The sequence below is a fragment of the Ylistrum balloti genome, unplaced genomic scaffold (genome assembly GCF_031769215.1).
Source record: "Ylistrum balloti isolate Yb309-2 unplaced genomic scaffold, AGI_CSIRO_Ybal_v1 Utg370706, whole genome shotgun sequence".
NCBI lineage: Eukaryota > Metazoa > Mollusca > Bivalvia > Pectinida > Pectinidae > Ylistrum > Ylistrum balloti.
Genome location: NW_026782423.1, coordinates 700,722 through 726,554, shown reverse-complemented (window position 1 = coordinate 726,554; position 25,833 = coordinate 700,722). Strand labels below are relative to the sequence as shown.

Genomic DNA, 25,833 nt, shown 5'->3' with positions numbered 1-25,833 from the left:
CTGCTTTCAATTTATGATACCTTAATTGGTGAATTATGAAGTCTTACAATGAAAATTAAAGTAGCCATTTTCTATTCTACGTGACAAGCATGTTTTTTGTTTTTTACTCCTTCCGTCCAATCAGAGAGAATAAAGTTTAAACACAAGCATTTTGTATCATGCAACATAAGCGTAATCTTAAAACAAGAGGTCCAGAGGGCCTGTATCTCACACCTGGATATTAAGTCAATCATGCAAAACTTTACATTTCTTTAGAAGGAAACTATTTCCCCTGATGAGCCTCACCACACAGATACAGCTTCAAATTATCTTGGGGTGGGGACAGTTCTTAATTATTTGATGTCCAGCAATGCTATTAAGTTATGGGATGGTAAACTCAATGAAATCAACAATATAATCTGTCCTGGGGTGGGACCAGACCCCAGGACAAATTATCAGTTGCTGATGCTCAGCAATGCTATAGTTATTCAGTGGGGATCACAACTGTTTCAAAGAGCCAAAGATCCACATGAACTGTTGATGGTGCAAAGCAATGAGGTGAAAATGTACTAAATCTACCTGGGGGTTAGATTTTCCCTGTTGCCCTTTGGGCCAGGTGAGCTTAAAACTTACTACTAGCAGGTGACAGATAACCTTTTCACCAAAGCTCCCATCATTGGCAGAAGACAGACTTTCTGTTCACAACAACTCCCATCTTTGCTTGAAGAAAGACAACCTGTTCACAGAAGCTTCCATCTTTTAAATTAGACAGACTGTCAGTACACAGAAGCTCCCATCTTTTAAATGAGGCAGACTATCAGTACACAGAAGCTCCCATCTTTTAAATGAGGCAGACTGTCTGTACACAGAAGCTCCCATCTTTTGAATGAGGGAGACTATCTGTACACAGAAGCTCCCATCTTTTGAATGAGATGGAATGTCTTTCATGAAATGCTCCCATTGTAAGGAGACAGACTATCAGTTCAAATGTAACTTCTATAATTTACTTTTTCAAGTGCAAATCTTACCACAGAACAACAGAGCACTGCCAACAAAATTAAAGTAAGGAATGAAGGTCAAGCTGTTCCGAAGAAGACGTCATTCAAAGAAAAAAGTAAACAGACTGATGACTGACAACGCACTAAAAGACTTCAAATTTAAAGAAATAAAACCCAAATGTTTTTACATATAGAATTTGATCAATCTAGAGTGCTGAATAATTTTTATATGTATCTGGAGTATATTGTGAGAATCCGTGAGATCAATCATGAATTCTAAAGATGCAAATCTCACCCTGAGGTGTAAAGGTCACTCATGTGTATATGATTAAGGAGCTGTGCTCTGTAAATGTTTTGTTATATAAAATTATAAAAAGTATTTTCAATACCATTCAAAGCCAAATAAAATCTATTAAAACAACATTACTGTACACTGAGTTTTTAGGTAAAAAGTACAGAATTTGGTTTGTTTCTAAACAATTTATAAAAAGTGTACATGAAACAGGAGGATCATCTCTCCAACACGAAGGCCAACATTTTGTGGCCAAGCAATGTTATCATAGTTCTAAAAATGTTTTGTTAACATTGAAAACAAATCACCTTTAAAATTTATTTATTATAAATGTTTGCATTTACTGAAACAGCTTGGAAAATTTAACAAATCATGTAAATTAGCTATAAACACCACTTAACACAAATGTATAAATTGCCTGGATTGTATAACAGATGCGACACAGGGCCAAACCTGTACAAATACAGTGTATATATAAAGTACTTCAATACCATTAGAACTTATAACCAGTAGAGTGTCTGGGAAAATATTCATATTTTGTATAATAACAGCTGTCAAACTTTATTATTGAATTCTCTGTTAAGTAAAGAATAGTGGGACTGCTTCTATTCAGGGTTAGATCAGGCTTTAGTTGATACCTAAATCTGGGTTAGTCATTCCTTGTGTTGATCAATTAATATTGGCAGTATTGATTGAAACTGATTACTGAGTATCAAACTGAAAATTACTTAATCCAAAAATTTATGGAGCCACGATTTACAGGATATTTATGGTAGGGGGCATCCAGAATATATGTTGGTCTGAATCTGATGGTATCTGCTGAGCAGGGTGTCATTAAATTTAAATCTGTGTGACACACGTTACATAACAGTTTCACTGCTCAAATACAAATGTAAACACATTTTTAAAAGCGAAGCACTTACGAATCGCAGTATTTATCAGACATGCATGAAAGGCCTTGAATTTTAAATCGGTGTACGGTGACTCACACCTAAAACTACTTTGTGTGAAAATCATGAAAATGGAGGATTTTTTTATCTACGTAACAGTTTTTAAATTTCTGTTTAATCGTTTCTTCTGTTTACTTTACCAAATCTTACAAATGAATATGAGTACCTGATAAGCAATGTTGTTGTTAAAACATCAAGCCTTTATCAAGTAATATGGAATCAGGCATCATAACAGTCAAAGTTTATGTTGGAAGAAACTATATATTTCCATGATTGCCTGATTATGAGAACCCATTACCAGTAATCATCCTCTGTATTATTAATGCTTTACAGATTTACAGTTCTGTCACGACACCTACCAAGAACATGTGTGAAATTTATATTCATGTCAATGTCATATTGTCCTTGGAAAAGGTTTTCAAATTAAATTTATATAAAAAAAAATCATTTTAAGGCATAGGACCTATTCTGAAACTGTGAATGACAAATTGACAAAACAGGAAAATTTTGTATTTGCAAATCAAATTCTTTAAGTGCTGATGCAGATATAAAGAGGATCTTGATCTTTTCAGGATTGGTCCATTAGCTGGGTTAAGGTACCTAGATCCACAACAACAAACCATCTCCTACCAAATGCTGACAACTTGCGCCATCTTCTTGCTCTAAACGTGGCTACCAACATCTCTAACAAGGTTCCAAAGAATGAAAGAAAACAATACAACAGATTCCAAGGTTGTGGAATAATGACATACTCATGAATACTGAGAAGTAAAACAATCTGATTACATTCCAAGGCTCATAGATAAGTTGTCAGACTTGTATTAAGAAGTTAACCAGGGATGTCCTTTTTCTGCGCTAATATTACTGGATTATTTAAGGCTGTGTACCCACATACAGGTGCTATTTGGTCAGTTTATGTCAAAGAGGGTTTGTAAAATGGACAAAGTCGCTGAAAGAGCAATGATTCAACATTTGCGTAAGAAAGATGTAGCAGACAGAGCCTTGGGGATGACGCCAGTCCTGGAAAGTCTGTGACTGTTGCAACCCCAGAGATGGTCAATAAAGTCCATTATATTGTAATTGCTGACAGGCAAGTTACAAAGAGAGATATATACCTAGTACAGTTTGGATTTCACTGGAAAGAGGAAATTCCATTCTTACTGAGGTCTTGCCATGAGAAGACACCTGATAATTGATCAGAAGCACTCCAGGACAACTTTGTCACATACCATTCTGAACCTTTTAGAGGTAGATACTGCTAATTTTCTCAAACAACAGTCTTAACAATGGGAGTACCCTGGTTTACCCCTGCCAAAGAAGGCAAAGACTGTTCCATCATCTGGAAACGTTATAGTCTTAGTTTTCTGGGATGCTGATGGTAATCTGATGGTAGATTATCTGCAAAAAGGACAAACAATCAATGGCACATATCATGCATCACTTCTTTGGAAGTTAAGAGAAAATACTAAACTCCTGTGCCACAGTAAACTCAGAAAAGGTTTGTTGTTCCACAATGTTCTTGTTAATAATTCTATCATTACCATGGCTGCCATAAATGATCGTGGCATTGAATTGATTTAGCACCAGACTTATTTGCCTGATCTCCCTCCATCAGACTTTCATCTATTACCAAGATTAAAAAGGGCAGTTTCTGGTACCTGCCATCGGTCAGGTGATCATGTCATTTATGCAGTTGAGGACTATCTGAACGGTCAAGAAAAGGGCTTCTTTAAACATTGCATTGAGGCAAAAGTGTATAGATACTGAAGGGGATTATGGTGTAAAACAACACAATATGTCATCTGCCAAAGTCAAACCCTTAAATATGAGGCTCATAACTTATCAATCAGCCCACATAGCAGATTTCATTTAGAACCGCCCCCCCCCCCCCCCCCCCCCCCCCCCCCCCCCCCCCACCAACCCAACCCCCCCACCCCCCACCAACACACAAATAAAATAGCAGATTATTGCATGGCAGATTTCATTTAGAACCTCCCCCCCCCCACCCAACACACACACACACAAATAAAATAACAGATTATTGCATGGCAGATTTCATTTAGAACCTCCCCCCCCCCACCCAACACACACACACACAAATAAAATAGCAGATTATTGCATGGCAGATTTCATTTAGAACCTCCCCCCCCCACCCAACACACACACACACAAATAAAATAACAGATTATTGCATGGCAGATTTCATTTAGAACCCCCCCCCCCACCCAACACACACACACACAAATAAAATAACAGATTATTGCATGGCAGATTTCATTCAGCTGGAAGCATTTAGAAGAAAAGCAGATCAGAATAGCAAATTTCAGCTAAAAACAAATATCAGACATTCTGCCAGAACAACACAGACATGGTAATGTAATAATTATAATGATATTCTGTGTTCTGTGTTCCCGATACATTCAGAGATGTTGCCATATTACATTAGTAAAGAGCCTGTGTGTACAGGTTCCTTGGGAATTTAACAGCTAGCAAACCCTATTAAACCCTATTACAAAGAATTACAAACAAAATTTTAATCATAAGCTCTCTATATGGTAAAGGTAGACAACTCTTACTGGAATTGAGGTTTGTCAACAATAACATCCGGTCAGATGTCAATCCTTAATCATTCTATATCCATGCTGTGTAGAAGTCAACTGCTATCAACTTTCTTTGGTGAACTTTAAGATGAAGACAAACTAACATGTATTTGATTCTTTTGTTAATGTTAGAGGCAGTATATTACCAACATTGGCAAGGCAGTCTGTAAGATTAAGACAGGAGGATACAACATAAGATAGATTAAACACGGTAATCCATTCAAAACATTTCTTGTCTATTATCACTCTGTAACTTAAATAGTTAGTAGAACTCAAAATAAATAAATCATCAAACTTTTCATTGATTGGAGTATTCTTTGTATCCATCAATACCTTTTAATTTGTCTTGCATTGTCATTATCAATTATAAAGAAACTCTGCACGTAGTTGTCAAAATAATTTACTTAAAATAAAAAAAAACACATGCAGAAAGATCCATCTTTTAAAAATAAAACATTTTGAGAAGCGGAGCAAAGCAATGGAGCATTCAAATATCCTGCCAAAGAATCAACTGCCACAGACCTTTAATATATCTCAGATCATGAGCCCTGAGTCTGGTAGACTTTCACCTCCTAGTCATTAGAATTGTCAGCCAACACCCAACTACTATTTACTTACATGTCAATTTTACATACAGCTGTCAGAAAAATATTTCTCCTTGTATCATATCCAGATCAAACTGAGAGTCTGTATCCCAGGTTGTATATAGGTCAGACAGTTTTCATTTCAGACTTGGAGCGTACTCAATAAAGAACATACCTTGCATTTCTGAGTATGATTCAAATATTCTTTTTTTCGAAGGTGTTTTATTGATAACAAGAGACCCAATGAGCCTGAATCGCTTCTAAAGAAGACTGTTATTTAGTAAAGTTTTGAAAATATGAAAGCTCATTCCCAAAAATGCTAAGACACTAACAGCAGGATTGGTTGGCTTGTTTATCACAGTAAGAAGCTTGAAGTTCTTAACATTTGATCTGAGGAAATTTGAAAATTGATCAAGGTATTTGAATAAACCTAATTACGAAGAAATCATCAGAAAATTTTGACACATTTGACCTCTGTGACCTTGAAAGTAGGTAAGGGTCATTCATTTGAAAAATCTGGTAGTCCTTCATGCAAATTTGCAACTGATCAAATATCATCATCCCACCACACCATACAGTCATCATCCCACCAAACCATACAGTTACTACCCCACCACACCATACAGTCATCATCCCACCACACCATACAGTCATCATCCCACCACACCATACAGTTACTACCCCACCACACCATACAGTCATCATCCCACCACACCATACAGTTACTACCCCACCAAACCATACAGTCATCATCCCACCACACCATACAGTCATCATCCCACCACACCATACAGTCATCATCCCAACACACCATACAGTCATCATCCGACCAAACCATACAGTCATCATCCCACCAAACCATACAGTCATCATCCCACCACACCATACAGTCATCATCCCACCACACCATACAGTCATCATCCCACCACACCATACAGTCATCATCCCACCACACCATACAGTCATCATCCCACCAAACCATACAGTTACTACCCCACCACACCATACAGTTACTACCCCACCACACCATACAGTCATCATCCCACCACACCATACAGTCATCATCCCACCACACCATACAGTCATCATCCCACCACACCATACAGTCATCATCCCACCACACCATACAGTCATCATCCCACCACACCATACAGTCATCATCCCACCACACCATACAGTCATCATCCCACCACACCATACAGTCATCATCCCACCACACCATACAGTCATCATCCCACCACACCATACAGTCATCATCCCACCAAACCATACAGTTACTACCCCACCACACCATACAGTCATCATCCCACCACACCATACAGTCATCATCACACCACACCATACAGTCATCATCACACCACACCATACAGTCATCATCACACCACACCATACAGTCATCATCCCACCACACCATACAGTCACCATACCCACCCACACCATACAGTCATCATCCCACCACACCATACAGTCATCATCCCCACCACACCATACAGTCATCACAGTCATCATCCCACCACACCATACAGTCATCATCCCACCACACCATACAGTCATCATCCCACCACATACAGTCATCATCCATACAGTCATCATCCATCATCCCACCACACCATACACCATACACCACATTCATCATCCCACCACACCATACAGTCATCATCCCACCACACCATACAGTCATCATCACACCACACCATACAGTCATCATCCCACCAAACCATACAGTCATCAACCCACCACACCATACAGTCATCATCCCACCACACCATACAGTCATCATCCCACCACACCATACAGTCCCACACACCATACAGTCATACAGTCCCCACCACACACACCATACAGTCATCATCCCACCACACCATACAGTCATCATCCCACCACACCATACAGTCATCATCCCACCACACCATACAGTCATCATCCCACCACACCATACAGTCATCATCCCACCACACCATACAGTCATCATCCCACCACACCATACAGTTACTACCCCACCACACCATACAGTCATCATCCCACCACACCATACAGTCATCATCCCACCACACCATACAGTCATACCACACACATACAGTCATCATCCCACCACACCATACATCATCCCACCACACCATACATCATCCCCACCACACCATACCCACCACACCATACAGTCATCATCCCACACACCCACCACACCATACAGTCATCATCCCACCACACCATACAGTCATCATCCCATACAGTTACAGTCATCATCCACCATACACCATACAGTCATCATCCACCACCACACCATACAGTCATCATCCCACCACACCATACAGTCATCATCCACACCATACAGTCATCATCCCACCACACCATACACATCCCACAAACCATCATCACCCATACAGTTACTACCCCACCATCATCCCACCACCATACACACATATCAGTCCCATCATACAGTCATCATCCACCACACCATACAGTCACATCCCACCACACCATACAGTCCATCCTCCAACAAATCAATACAGTCTCCCCACCATACAGTTATTACATAAATGGACACCAGTGTACACAGGATAACCTGTCTTACACCACACAGTCATCACAGGATCCCACCAACACCAGTACACAGTCATCATCCCACCAAATCAACACCAGCATACACAAGATAACCTGTCTTAATCAACACCAGTGTTCACAGGACAATCTGTCTTAATCAACACAAGTATACACAAGATAACCTGTCTTAATCAACACCAGCATACACAAGATAACCTGTCTTAATCAACACCAGCATACACAAGATAACCTGTCTTAATCAACAGCAGTGTTCACAGGATAACCTGTCTTAATCAACAGCAGTGTTCACAGGATAACCTGACAATTCTATATTAATTTGCAATGAAAGTTAAACAAACCTTGTTGTCAGTCACTACTTCTGGACTTGTTACATTTTTAGCAGGCTTTTCTGGAACAGGTTCATCCTCTGCATCCTCCAGCACCTCAGCCTCAGCAGTAGGAGCAGTTTTCTCCCCCTCCTGTGTCATGGTTTTCGTTTAATCCAGCTTCACTTCAACTTCTCCTGTGAAAGAGAAACAAACAACTAAACAATTGTCCTGTCTCAATTTGTTATAAAAACCTTAAATAAAATCAGAGACAATTACCAGCCAACATGCTAGAAAAACAGCTTACTTCCTGTTGTGACTGATGATAGGTCAGAGTAATTCAATTACTGTGGCAATCCATCCATGTCAAAATGGTGAACATCCTATTACGTCCATTAAAACCATTGCTGGTTATACTAAAATGTTTCATGCACTGACTGATATTTTCATATATAGAAATAATACTTTCATTTGAAAGATTCCTGATCTTTATCTTTGAAATATTCCTTTCAAAAGGAAACTTTTTTAAGGTGAATGAAGTAGCCTGCTCAATCTTATCCGTAGTTGCTTTCAACAACAAGTATGTCCTGACGACACCAGCTCTCCATTTCTATATTGTTAATATGAATGTCTTGATCAAGTTGTTCTATATACCTGGAAACAGGAAGGGTCCAATATTCTTGTACACCTTCTCAAAGAAAATGTCAATCACCAGATCAATACAAAATAGATCTCATCACTTCACAACCTTTTTTCCCCCTTTTCCTGAGCTGAGACAAATCTCTACAAAACAGACATGGAGTTGATCGTCTGCACAGGTCACAAAACCTAATGTGAAACGGAACCCGACAAGCGAGTACATTAAAACAGCAGACATTGTTGACAACAACAAGATATACATACCTGAGAGATATTTGTTTACATTACCTGTCCATAAACAAACTATTGTACATATATTTCCTGATAATTTACATAGCATATTTAGTGAAGCAGTGCCAGGAGCTGGTTACCTGGAGGGAGATGGCATCAGCAGCCAGCAGATGCACCTGTATGTCAGTGGACGGTCTGACTCAGGTGCTAATGATGTAATATGATCACGCACTGCCACTATGATTACCTGTATGTAATACCTGCATGTAAGCTCACTTATTGAAAGAAATGAACATTCTTCCAAAAGGCTCCATGGGCCTGTTCTGTTACCTTCATTAACAAGGCTCCACAGCCCTGTTCTGATACCTTCACGACTGCATAGACCTATTTGCTATCTTCATAAACAAGGCTCCACAGTCCTTTTTTCTACTACCTTCATAAACAAGGCTCCACAGGCCTGTTCTGTTACCTTTATAAACACGGCTCCAAAGTCCTCTTCTGTTACCTTCATAAACAAGGTTCCACAGTCCTTTTTTCTAGTACCTTCATAAACAAGGCTCCACAGGCCTGTTCTGTTACCTTCATAAACAAGGCTCCACAGGCCAGTTCTGAAACCTTCATAAACAAGGCTCCACAGGCCTGTTCTGTTACCTTTATAAACAAGATTCCACAGTCCTGTTCTGAAACCTTTATAAACAAGGTTCCACAGTCCTTTTTTCTAGTACCTTCATAAACAAGGCTGAAAAGGCCTGTTCTGTTATCTTTATAAACAAGGTTCCACAGTCCTGTTCTGAAACCTTTATAAACAAGGTTCCACAGTCCTGTTCTGAAACCTTCATAAACAAGGTTCCACAGGCCTGTTCTGAAACCTTCATAAACAAGGTTCCACAGTCCTGTTCTGAAACCTTCATAAACAAGGCTCCACAGGCCTGTTCTGAAACCTTCATAAACAAGGCTCCACAGGCCAGTTCTTTTACCTTTATAAACAAGGCTCCACAGGCCAGTTCTGAAACCTTCATAAACAAGGCTCCACAGGCCTGTTCTGAAACCTTCATAAACAAGGCTGAACAGGCCTGTTCTGTTATCTTTATAAACAAGGTTCCACAGTCCTGTTCTGAAACCTTTATAAACAAGGTTCCACAGTCCTGTTCTGAAACCTTCATAAACAAGGTTCCACAGGTCAGTTCTGTTACCTTTATAAACAAGGCTCCACAGGCCCGTTCTGAAACCTTCATAAACAAGGCTCCACAGGCCTGTTCTGAAACCTTCATAAACAAGGCTGAACAGGCCTGTTCCGTTATCTTTATAAACAAGGTTCCACAGTCCTGTTCTGAAACCTTAATAAACAAGGTTCCAAAGTCCTCTTCTGTTACCTTCATAAACAAGGCTCCACAGTCCTTTTTTCTACTACCTTTATAAACAAGGTTCCACAGGCCAGTTCTGTTACTTTCATAAAAATGAAATTCGCAAGGTAAGAAGGACTCTCCTGATATCTCCTGAGACATAAACTAATAAAAGATATCTCCTTAGATATAGATAGGTTAAAAATATCTCCTCAGATATAAACAGGTTAAAAATATCTCCTCAGACATAAACAGGTTAGAGATATCTTCTTAGACATAAACATGTTAAGATATCTACTTAGAAATAAACAAGTTACAGATATCTCCTGAGATATAACAGGTTAAAGATATCTCCTCTGATATAAACAGGTTAAAGATATCTCCTCAGATATAAACAGGTTAAAGATATCTCCTCAGATATAAACAGGTTAAAGATATCTCCTCAGATATAAACAGGTTAAAGATATCTCCTCTGATATAAACAGGTTAAAGATATCTCCTCAGATATAAACAAGTTACAGATATCTCCTGAGATATAAACAGGTTAAAGATATCTCCTCTGATATAAACAGGTTAAAGATATCTCCTCAGATATAAACAGGTTAAAGATATCTCCTCAGATATAAACAGGTTAAAGATATCTCCTCAGATATAAACAGGTTAAAGATATCTCCTGAGATATAAACAGGTTAAAGATATCTCCTCAGATATAAACAGGTTAAAGATATCTCCTCAGATATAAACAGGTTAAAGATATCTCCTCAGATATAAACAGGTTAAAGATATCTCCTGAGATATAAACAGGTTAAAGATATCTCCTCAGATATAAACAGGTTAAAGATATCTCCTGAGATATAAACAGGTTAAAGATATCTCCTCAGATATAAACAGGTTAAAGATATCTCCTCAGATATAAACAGGTTAAAGATATCTCCTGAGATATAAACAGGTTAAAGATATCTCCTCAGATATAAACAGGTTAAAGATATCTCCTGAGATATAAACAGGTTAAAGATATCTCCTCAGATATAAACAGGTTAAAGATATCTCCTCTGATATAAACAGGTTAATGATATCTCCTCAGATATAAACAAGTTACAGATATCTCCTGAGATATAAACAGGTTAAAGATATCTCCTCTGATATAAACAGGTTAAAGATATCTCCTCAGATATAAACAGGTTAAAGATATCTCCTCAGATATAAACAGGTTAAAGATATCTCCTCAGATATAAACAGGTTAAAGATATCTCCTCTGATATAAACAGGTTAAAGATATCTCCTCTGATATAAACAGGTTAAAGATATCTCCTCTGACATAAACAGGTTAAAGATATCTCCTCTGATATAAACAGGTTAAAGATATCTCCTCTGACATAAACAGGTTAAAGATATCTCCTCTGATATAAACAGGTTAAAGATATCTCCTCTGATATAAACAGGTTAAAGATATCTCCCCTGATATAAACAGGTTAAAGATATCTCCTAAGATATAAACAGGTTAAAGATATCTCCTCTGATATAAACAGGTTAAAGATATCTCCTCAGATATAAACAGGTTAAAGATATCTCCTCTGATATAAACAGGTTAAAGATATCTCCTCAGATATAAACAGGTTAAAGATATCTCCTCTGATATAAAACCCGGTTAAAGATATCTCCTTAGACATAAACATGTTAAGATATCTACTTAGGTATAAACAGGTTAAAGATATCTCCTTAGACATAAACAAGTTAAAGATATATCTTGAGATATATCCAGGTTCAAGATATCTCCTGAGAGATATCCAGGTTAAAGATATCTCTTGAGATATAACCAGGTTAAAGATATCTCCTCAGACATAAACAGGTTAATGATAACTCCTTAGGTATAAACAGGTTAATGATATCCATTTATTGTGAAATATATGAAAATTTACTAAAAAGCAGGTGTTTGACATATCATCCCGATATAGTAAACTAATAAGTAAAGTAAATCATCACCGGAAACGTACCTTCTGTTTTTCTAATCAACAGACTGCCTATTGATTCTATATCTACAGTATGCCTTCTGGCAGCAATTATCGTAAAAAATAGCTTATGTAATTATTGCCAAGACTTCTCGTCAAGCTAGGTCAGAGATTACGAAACAGACAAAAAAATCTGGATTTCTGTTTGCAAGCTTTTTCAAACATTTTGCTTTTTCTATTGTTATATTGTCTTACAATTTTTTATCGTAACTATTCCTGACTAGCAATACAATACATAAGTCTGCCTGCAGATTCAAACACATAGCTGCACTGTTATGTAATGATATATGGAGTTGTATTAGTGTGATATAAACTATCCTTGGAAATAACCTTCATGTACATGTGGAAATGACCTTTTCCTGACTTATCAGTGGACACTGGTGGACATTAAACACTAAGAGACACAAACCCTTTAGTTACATTGGGTTAGATTTGCATCAAATACAAATAGCATTGCTTTGAGTATTGGTTATATTAAAGACTATTATTTGAAAGAAGTTGAAAAAAAAACCTTGATTAATTTTGCAATAGTATTAATACAAACAGTAAAATCGTTCATTTTACAAATAATGAATCCTATTTAATTACAGCAACTGCCTGGAGAATTCCATTCGCTTTAACAACAAATCCATGGACTTGTAGAGGAAATTAAGCAGAAAAAATCAGTTAGGCACTCAATGATTATCTGTGTGAATTTATGTATTTAATCAATCTGCAGCCTCCAGGCTCCACATTTAGAAGGTAGAATGTATCTAAACATCATCTAATGTATGTATAATTGTATAAACAGTTGTAACCAGAATGTATCTACACATCATCTAATGTCTGTAAAATTTTATAAACAGCTGTAACTAGAATGTATCCAAACATCATCTTTTGTCTGTAAAATTTTATAAACAGCTGTAACCAGAATGTATCTAAACATCATCTAATGTCTGTAAAATTTTATAAACAGCTGTAACCAGAATGTATCCAAACATCATCTAATGTCTGTAAAATTTTATAAACAGCTGTAACCAGAATGTATCCAAACATCATCTTTTGTCTGTAAAATTTTATAAACAGCTGTAACCAGAATGTATCTAAACATCATCTAATGTCTGTAAAATTTTATAAACAGCTGTAACCAGAATGTATCCAAACATCATCTTTTGTCTGTAAAATTTTATAAACAGCTGTAACCAGAATGTATCCAAACATCATCTAATGTCTGTAAAATTTTATAAACAGCTGTAACCAGAATGTATCTAAACATCATCTAATGTCTGTAAAATTTTATAAACAGCTGTAACCAGAATGTATCTAAACATCATCTAATGTCTGTAAAATTTTATAAACAGCTGTAACCAGAATGTATCTAAACATCATCTAATGTCTGTAAAATTTTATAAACAGCTGTAACCAGAATGTATCCAAACATCATCTAATGTCTGTAAAATTTTATAAACAGCTGTAACCAGAATGTATCCAAACATCATCTAATGTCTGTAAAATTTTATAAACAGCTGTAACCAGAATGTATCTACACATCATCTAATGTCTGTAAAATTTTATAAACAGCTGTAACTAGTATGTATCTAAACATCATCTAATGTATCTACACATCATCTAATGTCTGTAAAATTTTATAAACAGCTGTAACTAGAATGTATCTACACATCATCTAATGTCTGTAAAATTTTATAAACAGCTGTAACCAGAATGTATCCAAACATCATCTAATGTCTGTAAAATTTTATAAACAGCTGTAACCAGAATGTATCCAAACATCATCTAATGTCTGTAAAATTTTATAAACAGCTGTAACCAGAATGTATCTACACATCATCTAATGTCTGTAAAATTTTATAAACAGCTGTAACTAGTATGTATCTAAACATCATCTAATGTATCTACACATCATCTAATGTCTGTAAAATTTTATAAACAGCTGTAACTAGAATGTATCTACACATCATCTAATGTATGTTAAATTTTATAAACAGTTGTAACCAGAATAGCATTTTTTTTCCTACTTGAATGATTGCACCGCTATGATAAGACAGTATGAAATATAATCATAGTATGATATTAGATTTTCTTCGTAGACACATTGGGTTACAGAAATCTCAGTACAAGTAACTTCCTGGTCATGTACATATCTCTATTTTTAATTCTCCAATATCAAGATTTATTTAGCATGGACCTCTATGAAGTAATGGACCTTGAACATTTGTGACAAGGAAGAACTAGCTGTAATCCCACACGACACTAAGGTTTGAACATCAATAACTGTGTAATTATGGTAAATGCTGTTAAAAACTGCAAAGATAGTTTGCTGTCTGTGCTGTCTGTCGAATGTTACAACTTATAATAGCACTTTGATCAATGGACGTTAAATAACATGGATTGCATAAGAATTACATGCACATGACAAAATATTTTTTAAAAACTAATTTGAGGCTTCATGAAAATATATTACTTTACAGTGTTTAGATTTATTATGCATGACTTAAGGAAAGAATAGGATATACCTATGAAATGTGTAGAAACTTGCGAGCTACATTCAGAAGTACAAAACCTCACAGGGGCTATAACTTTATATTGAAACTGCTTCCTTTTCTCCTATTCTGTTAAAATGAATCTGATTTTCCAACAAGATACTCTGCTACCACACATGCTAAGTCTCACTGATAAGTGTGTCTGCATCCACACATCAGGATTAATAACACTTCAATGTTTCTCAGACAAGACCACAGCTTTAACTTCTTGTGATCATTTTGAAATTGGAGCTTACAGACATGCGACATCAAACCTCACTTATCCTTGGTTGCTATGGTAACTATATAGAAGTGAAAGTTGATATGAAAATTTGACAAGTCAAGACAAACCGGAGAAGAAGCTGACTTTTATCAATAATTCTTCTCTACAGTAAAACCACTTCTAAACAGATGGGATGAAGACATGGCCGGATCTGTAAAATACCAGCTTCTGAACCCAGCTGACCAGTGCTGACTGAGGCAAGACAGATGTCTAGTTCTCAGAGTCAATTATAGATTTGATAAAACATTTTACACATCATCAGATGGCTGAGTGGGTTAGGATTCCGAGTCAATGGAGAAATCCAATCTCACTTTCGAGTTGTAATCCTCTAAAACTCCCATTTCACTCACACTTATGAATCTGTGCCTGACATTATAAGCAGATATTTGAATACCAACTGTCATATTAATTAAAACCTTTCCTCTGATTCCTAAACATTTTCTCTGGCCTTTCTCAATTATATACAGTCTCTAATGTGTGATTGAGAAGGTCAAAAAGGTCAGGATATTTGCATAATGATGAGGGCCCTAAGGATATCTTTATGAATGAAAGACTTTTGAATACCAATGTATAAATCTGATTTTATCACAGTAGAGAGGTAGAGTGATTAAGGGAGAGGGTGATGAGAGAGGGTGGGGATAGGAATGGTAGGGCTACTGATAGAAAGGAAATCTGAATTTTTCAGTGTAGACATATGTAGACCTAAGAGTAGAAATCCTTGTTAATTACATCACAAGTAGTGTACTATAAAACCACGACAGCTAAGTTCAACTACTTGTTAATATACAAGGTTAAGAATATGTACCAGGTACATGCATCTTTACTCTGAAACGATACATCTGAAAACAATTACTGCACGATTTATACATCTTGTAAAGGTCCATGTTGTTAGTCCTCTGGGTTGTATAAGTATTAGATCATACCACACCATTGTTCATTCATGAACTACAATTCAACCAACAGTATTATCAACCCTACAGAGATGAATTTTTGTTCCCCACCATATCACAGACCACACTTGAAATCCACAAACTTCATGGCTGTAAGATCTGTAATTAGCAATAAATTAGATTATAAATAGTTCCAAAGTTCAAATCATTGTTTTTCATCAATACTATGTTTGGAAATAAGTTTGCTCCAGTCTAAAACTAAATGTGATCTAATGTTTGATGAAAATAGATTATTGAGACGAATTTAGTAACAAAGGAAAGAAGTGCTGGTAAACAAAATAACCATGGAACCTAGAGTAGAGAAACTGTCTGACAGATCAGGAAAATTCTGGGTTTGGTATAAACAGGCTCCCTACTGCTCAGATTCACATCTGTAATCTGCTGATCAAGTCAAACGTATCTAAGTTTTTAATTTTCACAGATAACCTAGTTGATAATCCTAATTGCTGAAAATTTTGATCACACAGGTAACCTACTTAATGGATCCTAATTGATGAAGATTTTGTTCACACAAGTAACCTACATAATGGATCCTAATTGCTGAAGATTATGTTCACACAAGTAACCTACTTAATGGATCCTAATTGCTGAAGATTTTGTTCACACAGGTAACCTACTTAATGGATCCTAATTGATGAAGATTTTGTTCACACAAGTAACCTACTTAATGGATCCTAATTGCTGAAGATTTTGTTCACACAGGTAACCTACTTAATGGATCCTAATTGATGAAGATTTTGTTCACACAAGTAACCTACTTAATGGATCCTAATTGATGAAGATTTTGTTCACACAAGTAACCTACATAATGGATCCTAATTGCTGAAGATTTTGTTCACACAAGTAACCTACTTAATGGATCCTAATTGCTGAAGATTTTGTTCACACAGGTAACCTACTTAATGGATCCTAATTGCTGAAGATTTTGTTCACACAAGTAACCTACATAATGGATCCTAATTGCTGAAGATTTTGTTCACACAGGTAACCTACTTAATGGATACTAACAGCTGAAGATTTTGTTCACACAAGTAACCTACTTAATGGATCCTAATTGATGAAGATTTTGTTCACACAAGTAACCTACTTAATGGATCCTAATTGATGAAGATTTTGTTCACACAAGTAACCTACTTAATGGATCCTAATTGCTGAAGATTTTGATCACACAGGTAACCTACTTAATGGATCCTAATTGCTGAAGATTTTGTTCACACAAGTAACCTACTTAATGGATCCTAATTGCTGAAGATTTTGTTCACACAAGTAACCTACTTAATGGATCCTAATTGATGAAGATTTTGTTCACACAAGTAACCTACTTAATGGATCCTAATTGCTGAAGATTTTGTTCACACAAGTAACCTACTTAATGGATCCAAACAGCTGAAGATTTTGTTCACACTGGTAACCTACTTAATGGATCCTAACAGCTGAAGATTTTGTTCACACAAGTAACCTACTTAATGGATCCTAACAGCTGAAGATTTTGTTCACACAAGTAACCTACTTAATGGATCCTAACAGCTGAAGATTTTGTTCACACAAGTAACCTACTTAATGGATCCTAACAGCTGAAGATTTTGTTCACACAAGTAACCTACTTAATGGATCCTAACAGCTGAAGATTTTGTTCACACAAGTAACCTACTTAATGGATCCTAACAGCTGAAGATTTTGTTCACACAAGTAACCTACTTAATGGATCCTAATTGCTGAAGATTTTGTTCACACAAGTAACCTACTTAATGGATCCTAATTGATGAAGATTTTGTTCACACAAGTAACCTACTTAATGGATCCTAATTGATGAAGATTTTGTTCACACAAGTAACCTACTTAATGGATCCTAATTGCTGAAGATTTTGTTCACACAAGTAACCTACTTAATGGATCCTAATTGATGAAGATTTTGTTCACACAAGTAACCTACTTAATGGATCCTAATTGCTGAAGATTTTGTTCACACAAGTAACCTACTTAATGGATCCTAATTGATGAAGATTTTGTTCACACAGGTAACCTACTTAATGGATCCTAACAGCTGAAGATTTTGTTCACACAGTTAACCTAGTTGATGGATCCTAATAAGGAAAATCCTTGCCCGAAAAAAGGTCCAGATTACCTATGTAATGGTTTACATGGGTTATCTAGTTAAAGGGTCAACATAAAGTTTTTACCAGATTACTCAGGTAGTGGTTTACACTGGGAATCTGGTTTATGGGTTCAGATTACAAAGGGTTTAGTTTTCACAGGTAACCTAATGGAGGGGCCAGGAAACTCAGGGTTCAGGACATGATAAGACAATCTACAGCACGATAAAGAAAATGTATGAAAATAGAACTCAATATGCTCTGCCATCTTTCTGTTTATCTATTTCTAGTAAACATGACAGATCATAGAGATACATAACTCTACACTACCACACATGTTTACTCTGTCTGTTTGCTGTGATGGCCGCAACATCTGTCCAGTAACTCCTTCCCTCCCACTCAAGCCCACTCCCACTTATGCCCCCTCCAATGGTAACCCCTCCCCCTCGTCCTCCAAATTTACCCCCTTCCCCAAACAGTAATCATTCTATCTCCATATGGATCCCTTTAGTAAGCTTTCCTCCCTTTATATTCCTTCTATCCAGCTGCCTTCCCTAGCTACACTGATCCCTATAAGAAGTCTACCCCCTCCCATCTAGCTGCCCTACTTCCCTCCCTATACAGATCGGGTAGCCTCTTCACTCATCAGGCTGAACACTAGAGATAAGTCAAGACCAGATGTTCAGAAATGTTAGAAACTGCAATTCCTTTGTGAAACACAAAAACTAACACTATGAAACATCTTAAATTTGATATCATATTTTTATGATCTATTCAGATTTGTATTCCCAACAAGTACAAACCTGTGATGTGTTCCCAGCAGTGGTTCATACCTTACATATGAACAGCAGCTACAGGGATATCAGTATATATACTGATACAAAATGTAGGCGATTTTTGTCATTAAACCATCCACATGAGTGACAGAAATTAAGACAAATATTGCACCCTAATTATGCATAATACTTTTTGAATGTCTTTTAATTGATGTTTTCTGATCATATGAGTCAAATGCAAAAAGTAATTGGGTCACCAATCTCTCCCAACATAAATTACTGATACAACAAATATAAATAAATTTGGTAAAAAGCTGTTTTATAAATGCTGTTAAGTAAGTAATTTTCATATCATTTTGCTTGAATCGAATTGATTCTATTTAGAAGTCTGATTCAAAGACTGATCGTGAAGATATATTTAATAAAACATACAGAATAGTTCAATCTACAATATCAATTCCATCAAAACTAAAAAGTAATAGAAAAGTGAATTTTGCGTGATGCTTAAATCCCAACAGTTTTTATTAATTATTATGTAAAGTTTGTCACAAGAATGGATACAGCAAAAGATAACATATAAAGGGGAGTAACTCTTCCATTCCTTCATCACCGTCCATGTCTCCAGATCCAGGATTTATGACAGACACATATCAGTATTTTATCATATTCCAGGATCACATTTCCCATGTTTAAAGTGTTTATAACAAATGTCAACAAATACAGCAGACTTTCCCACGATTCTACCACATAGTTACAGTTTTGTTACAAAAATGTCAAACATTTATCCATGGTCTGGTGATGATTATTCAAATAAAACGTGGAAATGAAATTGTCACATCAGCACCATAGTAGAAGGATAGCAAAATAATAACCTTGAATATATCATATAAATATGCTTTTCAGTGATATGCTGTCAGCATGAACAACATCAAATAATTTAATATCAGTATACAAGAACATTGTAACTGTGGAAACCTCAGTATCATATTTGCTCCTTCCTTCTTTCATTTCTGTATCCACTGTGCATAAGCTTTTCTCCTTCCTTCCTTCCTTCATAACTATATCTACTGTACACAATCTTTTCTCCTTCCTTCCTTCATATCTTTATCCACTTTACATAAACTTTTCTCCTTCCTTCCTTCATATCTTTATCCACTTTACATAAACTTTTCTCCTTCCTTCCTTCATATCTTTATCCACTGTACATAATCTTTTCTCCTTCCTTCCTTCATATCTATATCCACTGTACATAATCTTTTCTCCTTCCTTCCTTCATATCTATATCCACTGTACATAATCTTTTCTCCTTCCTTCCTTCATATCTTTATCCACTTTACACAATCTTTTCTCCTTCCTTCCTTCATATCTATATCCACTTTACATAATCTTTTCTCCTTCCTTCCTTCATTTCTGTATCCAATGTGCATAATCTTTTCTCCTTCCTTCCTTCATTTCTGTATCCAATGTACATAAGCTTTTCTCCTTCCTTCCTTCCTTCCTTCATTTCTGTATCCACTGTACACAATCTTTTCTCCTTCCTTCCTTCATATCTTTATCCACTGTACACAAGCTTTTCTCCTTCCTTCCTTCATATCTACATCTACTGTACATAATCTTTTCTCCTTCCTTCCTTCATATCTATATCTACTGTACATAATCTTTTCTCCTTCCTTCCTTCATATCTTTATCCACTGTACATAATCTTTTCTCCTTCCTTCCTTCATATCTATATCCACTGTACAAAATCTTTTCTCCTTCCTTCCTTCATTTCTGTATCCAATGTGCATAATTTTTTCTCCTTCCTTCCTTCATATCTTTATCCACTTTACATAATCTTTTCTCCTTCCTTCCTTCATATCTATATCCACTGTACATAATCTTTTCTCCTTCCTTCCTTCATATCTATATCCACTTTACATAATCTTTTCTCCTTCCTTCCTTCATATCTATATCCACTGTACAAAATCTTTTCTCCTTCCTTCCTTCATATCTTTATCCACTTTACACAATCTTTTCTCCTTCCTTCCTTCATATCTTTATCCACTGTACACAATCTTTTCTCCTTCCTTCCTTCATATCTTTATCCACTTTACATAATCTTTTCTCCTTCCTTCCTTCATATCTTTATCCACTGTACATAATCTTTTCTCCTTCCTTCCTTCATATCTTTATCCACTGTACATAATCTTTTCTCCTTCCTTCCTTCATATCTTTATCCACTTTACATAATCTTTTCTCCTTCCTTCCTTCATATCTATATCCACTGTACATAATCTTTTCTCCTTCCTTCCTTCATATCTATATCCACTGTACATAATTTTTTCTCCTTCCTTCCTTCCTATCTATATCCTCTTTGCCTTCCTTTTTCCATCCTTCATTTGTGTCCTCTCTGACCTCTTTGCTCTATCCCTTTCTTCATCTCTATCATCCCTCTGTCTTCTTATTTCAAAAGTTTCCTCCACTTCTTTAAAAGCAACAATTCTTTAGTATTCTCACCAAACATGTCATTAGACTGTTGTGATAAAATCAGTGATATTCTACAGTTGTAATATATTCAACAATATCAAATTGGTTATTCATCAGATTGTGAGTTCTGAATAATCTTCACTTTAAAGTGTTAGATACAACATATTCCACTACAATTATAAAAGGAAGGGAGGAATGGACCATAGAGAGTACATGTTCTGTAATCTAGAATGCATTTATCCACTTAGTGCTGATACTAACACTGCTAATCCAAACAAATACTCAGGGGTCAGAAAGTTTCCTTTCCATTAATGTTATCATCTGTTGATGCAGCTGGAGGCAGATAAAAATCTGATTAACATTTTCAGCATCTGTATCACATGAACATGAAGACTATTGGACAAGGCACAGCAGAATAATGATAGGGGTTAACATCTGATTTATGCAAGGAATTAGATTATCAAAATATTAAGTTCATGTGCAGAATTCTGAATTTTACTCAGTAAAATTTGTTTGTGTTTGATTGAGGATCTGTGATAAAAGTTAAAAAGTTATAACAAATCTTTTACTTTGTAAGACCTTGACCCAAGGTTAAGGCCAACAGCATTATTTATGTCACTCTCAAAGACAGTGTTACCTAAAATGTTACCCAGGTCTGTAATGGTCAGTAAGGGTCAATGTTTCCTTAATTATTTGCTACAAGGTCTGGGTTAAAATATGGTATCTAGTTTGAACATTACCATCAACATTGTCGGTCTTTTGCTTAAAAAAGACTGACATTGCCAAGGTCATTTAATTGGTTCACAGAATCATTGCCAAGGTCATTTACCTGTTTCACAGAATCAATGCCAAGGTCATTTAACTGTTTCACAGAATCATTGCCAAGGTCATTTACCTGTTTCACAGAATCATTGCCAAGGTCATTTACCTGTTTCACAGAATCATTGCCAAGGTCATTTACCTGTTTCACAGAATCATTGTAACGGTCATTTTAACTGTTACAGAGAATTATTGTCAAGGTCATTTAAATATTTTCAATGTCATTATGTTGGTTGTCACGTTCTTTTAATATTACTTGGAGTTTCTTTATTGTGATCAATATTATTTGTTGTGCAAAGTGATGACTTAATGTAAAAATCATCATATTTAAACTTTCAGATACTCAAAAAAAATTCTTTTGTGAATATCTGATGTGTCAAAACAGTGAAAAAAATATTTTCTTTAAATATCACAGATATGCTTTAAAGTTATTTCATCTACAAAGTTGTAATAAAGATGTTGTTAAAACAAGTCTGATTGAATCTGTTGACATACAATACACAGACCCTAATAGATCAAGGTAACCTTATGTATAACAACTTTTCTAAGTGTTGCATTCTACATCAACATTCCAGCATCTGAAACATCAGTAACAGCTTCCTAGTTTCTACAGATTGGTTGGAAGTTCTCTGACAACTGTCTGCCAGTCTCTCTAGTATATCTAGTCTCTCTAGTACATCCAATGTATGATGGCTACCGCAATGTCAATCATCAAACCACAGGCCTGCTTTAAGTGCCAGAACACAGAACAATCACAAAGCCTAGAATAGCTTAAATTCTGTGAGAAAAAAATACTCCTTATGTATAGTATGGCAGATATATGTAGCTCATACCTTACTACAGGGTAATTATAAAATTGATTTCTCTGCTTTTGTAACCATAGTTTCAATTCTTTCAATTTTTTTCCCACAATTTTGCATATTAATTTGTTTCTCTTCAACCATCTCTTGTCCTGAAGTCATCAAATGGCTGAGTTTATATTTCCATAGTGTCAAAGTCATTGAGCAGGAAATATTTTCTAGTTGGACCATTTAGGAAAATACCAGCAGAATCATGGTTAATCATAACAGTAATTTGTGTCAATTAATATTAAAAAAGTGTCTAGAAATATTTCATAATTGAATTGCTAATTAAGTTGTCCACCTGAAGATAAAACACTGCCACCTCATATATCTGAATCTTCTGAATCCTTGAGAACTATGGTAAAGAACACCCATGGAAGTCCTATTCTATGTCCAGGACACTAAGGCAAACATTGATAAGGGACATGTTACATGTAGGCCTCTCCTGAAATTATTGTACCAATGACCAACTTCAATATATGTATACTAAAGGCATTTCAACAAAACTCAATGTAGATGTTGATAAAAAATTCCCTTACAATGTTTTATATATACATCTTCTCATTCAGTCTTTATGAATAAGAGTTAGCCTCAAAATAACCTTTTCAATAACTCCTGGTGATTGACCAATTCTCCACTGGAGGCTACTGCATGTCAAACGCTAGGCTTATATTTACCATACACACATCTAAATTAGCATGCTATCATTTGAAAATGACAGCTGCATGCAAAAGCCAAGACAAATCCACTTGGCTGTAAGGTGCATGTATTGAAATAATTTGATCTCCAGCATGCAACACATCCATTAGACTCAGAAGGCCATTTTATAAAAATATTGAATGTACAGTATCATTGTTTTCATGCAGGCCTACAAAGTATGTCTTGTCATGCAAATAGACAATTTGTGCGTCAGTATTAAGTATTGAATGAGCTAAAAGTGAACAAACCATATGCTTTCTATTAAGCCTCTTAGCATGTGTCAATTAAAAAATTGCAAGTTTAACCAAGTGCCATGACTGATTTTTAAATTTCAATTTAGAACATGAAAATCTTACTGAATTTATTCTGTGTTCAAAAATACTTTTTCCACAGATGAATACTTGTATTTACAAATTCTGTCCTATGCTAATTTCCATGTCTGATAGTTTTTGTATTTTACAGTATGCCTAGTTCTATTTTGAATTCAACTTCATTACAAAAGGTAAAAAATGCAAACTAAGTTCGATAACAGCATGTCAATGCAGCACCTAAATTGATTATACCAATAAAAAAAACAGTTCTTGGAGGCGGAAAACTCACAACAACCACTTATGAGGATCAATGGGGCTCACACAGACCGAGTATTCATAAATCTGACAGATTAAATACAGAAGATAAAAAAAATAAGATTTTGGTTCACTTGTACACTTCTTGTGCTGTGTATATTTTTAGAAATTTGGTTTGGATCAGCAAATGGAACTCATCCTGCCTTCTCTGTTTCTGGTATAACTACTCCCCAAGCAACACACTAGCTGGATGTGTATCATTTGTTTCACACATAAATCTTGACAAGAAAATTCTCTTTTTTTTCGTACAGGTTGATCTGTTAAAGAGAAAACCAACATTTTGTTTACTACTTTTAATGATATCAGGGAAGTTACATTGTGAAGTAGACTGCTATGAGGACCACTTATGAGGTCGGATGTGAACACTTCGGAGTGTTCAGTAACACCCATAAAAAGAAAACATAGCAGGACATTGTTTCTGCATTCCAAGATTGTGTACCTGATACTTGAATACACGATATTGTGTTGTATTGTATAACAAGGAAGCCAAAAGGACATCTGATTGTCACAGTCTGTGTAGATTTTATAAATCACAACAGACATTGAAGAAGACTTGAATATCAGCTCAATGACCCTTGATCACCATATCCTATGATACCAAAACCTTACTCTCTGTAACTTTGTAGGCCCTGAGACTGGAATATTACTGTATAATGTTACTGTACACTATCAATGATCAATCTTACTGTATATAAAACATGATGAATATTACTGGACAAAATTAATGTTGGAAATTCATACTGTACATTAACAAGGATGAATATTACTGAAATGGTTAATATAAATGTACATTATTAATGTTGATTATTACAATTCATCATAAATAGACCATATTGCTGTACACTATTAATGGTGAAAATGTGTCTGATGTGAATATGTACACTGATAATGATAAATATTACAGTTCATTATTAATAATGAATTTTACTGTAGGTTAACAATAACGAATATCACTAGATTATCAATGATAAATATTTCTGTAGATTATCAATGATAAATATTACTGTAGGTTATCAATGATAAATATTACTGTAGGTTATCAATGGTGAATATCACTGTAGGTTATCAATGGTGAATATCACTGTAGGTTATCAATGATAAATATTACTAGGTTATCAATGGTGAATATCACTGTAGGTTATCAATGGTGAATATCACTGTAGGTTATCAATGGTGAATATCACTGTAGGTTATCAATGGTGAATATCACTGTAGGTTATCAATGATGAATATTACTGTAGGTTATCAATTATGAATATTACTGTAGG

At 35.7% G+C, this 25,833-nt stretch overlaps 1 protein-coding gene across 6 annotated transcripts in view; it reads right to left on the bottom strand.

Moving 5' to 3' along the window:
* The window catches only part of LOC132557635 (band 4.1-like protein 3), a 127,768-nt gene that overhangs the window by 91,444 nt on the left and 10,491 nt on the right, over positions 1 to 25,833 (bottom strand). For all 6 annotated transcript variants that reach the window (XM_060222145.1, XM_060222155.1, XM_060222148.1 and 3 more), the window contains exon 2: positions 8,304 to 8,467. In XM_060222145.1, the coding sequence (XP_060078128.1) occupies positions 8,304 to 8,432 (129 nt within the window). In that variant the 5' untranslated portion in view covers positions 8,433 to 8,467. The remainder of the gene's footprint in view (positions 1 to 8,303; positions 8,468 to 25,833) is intronic.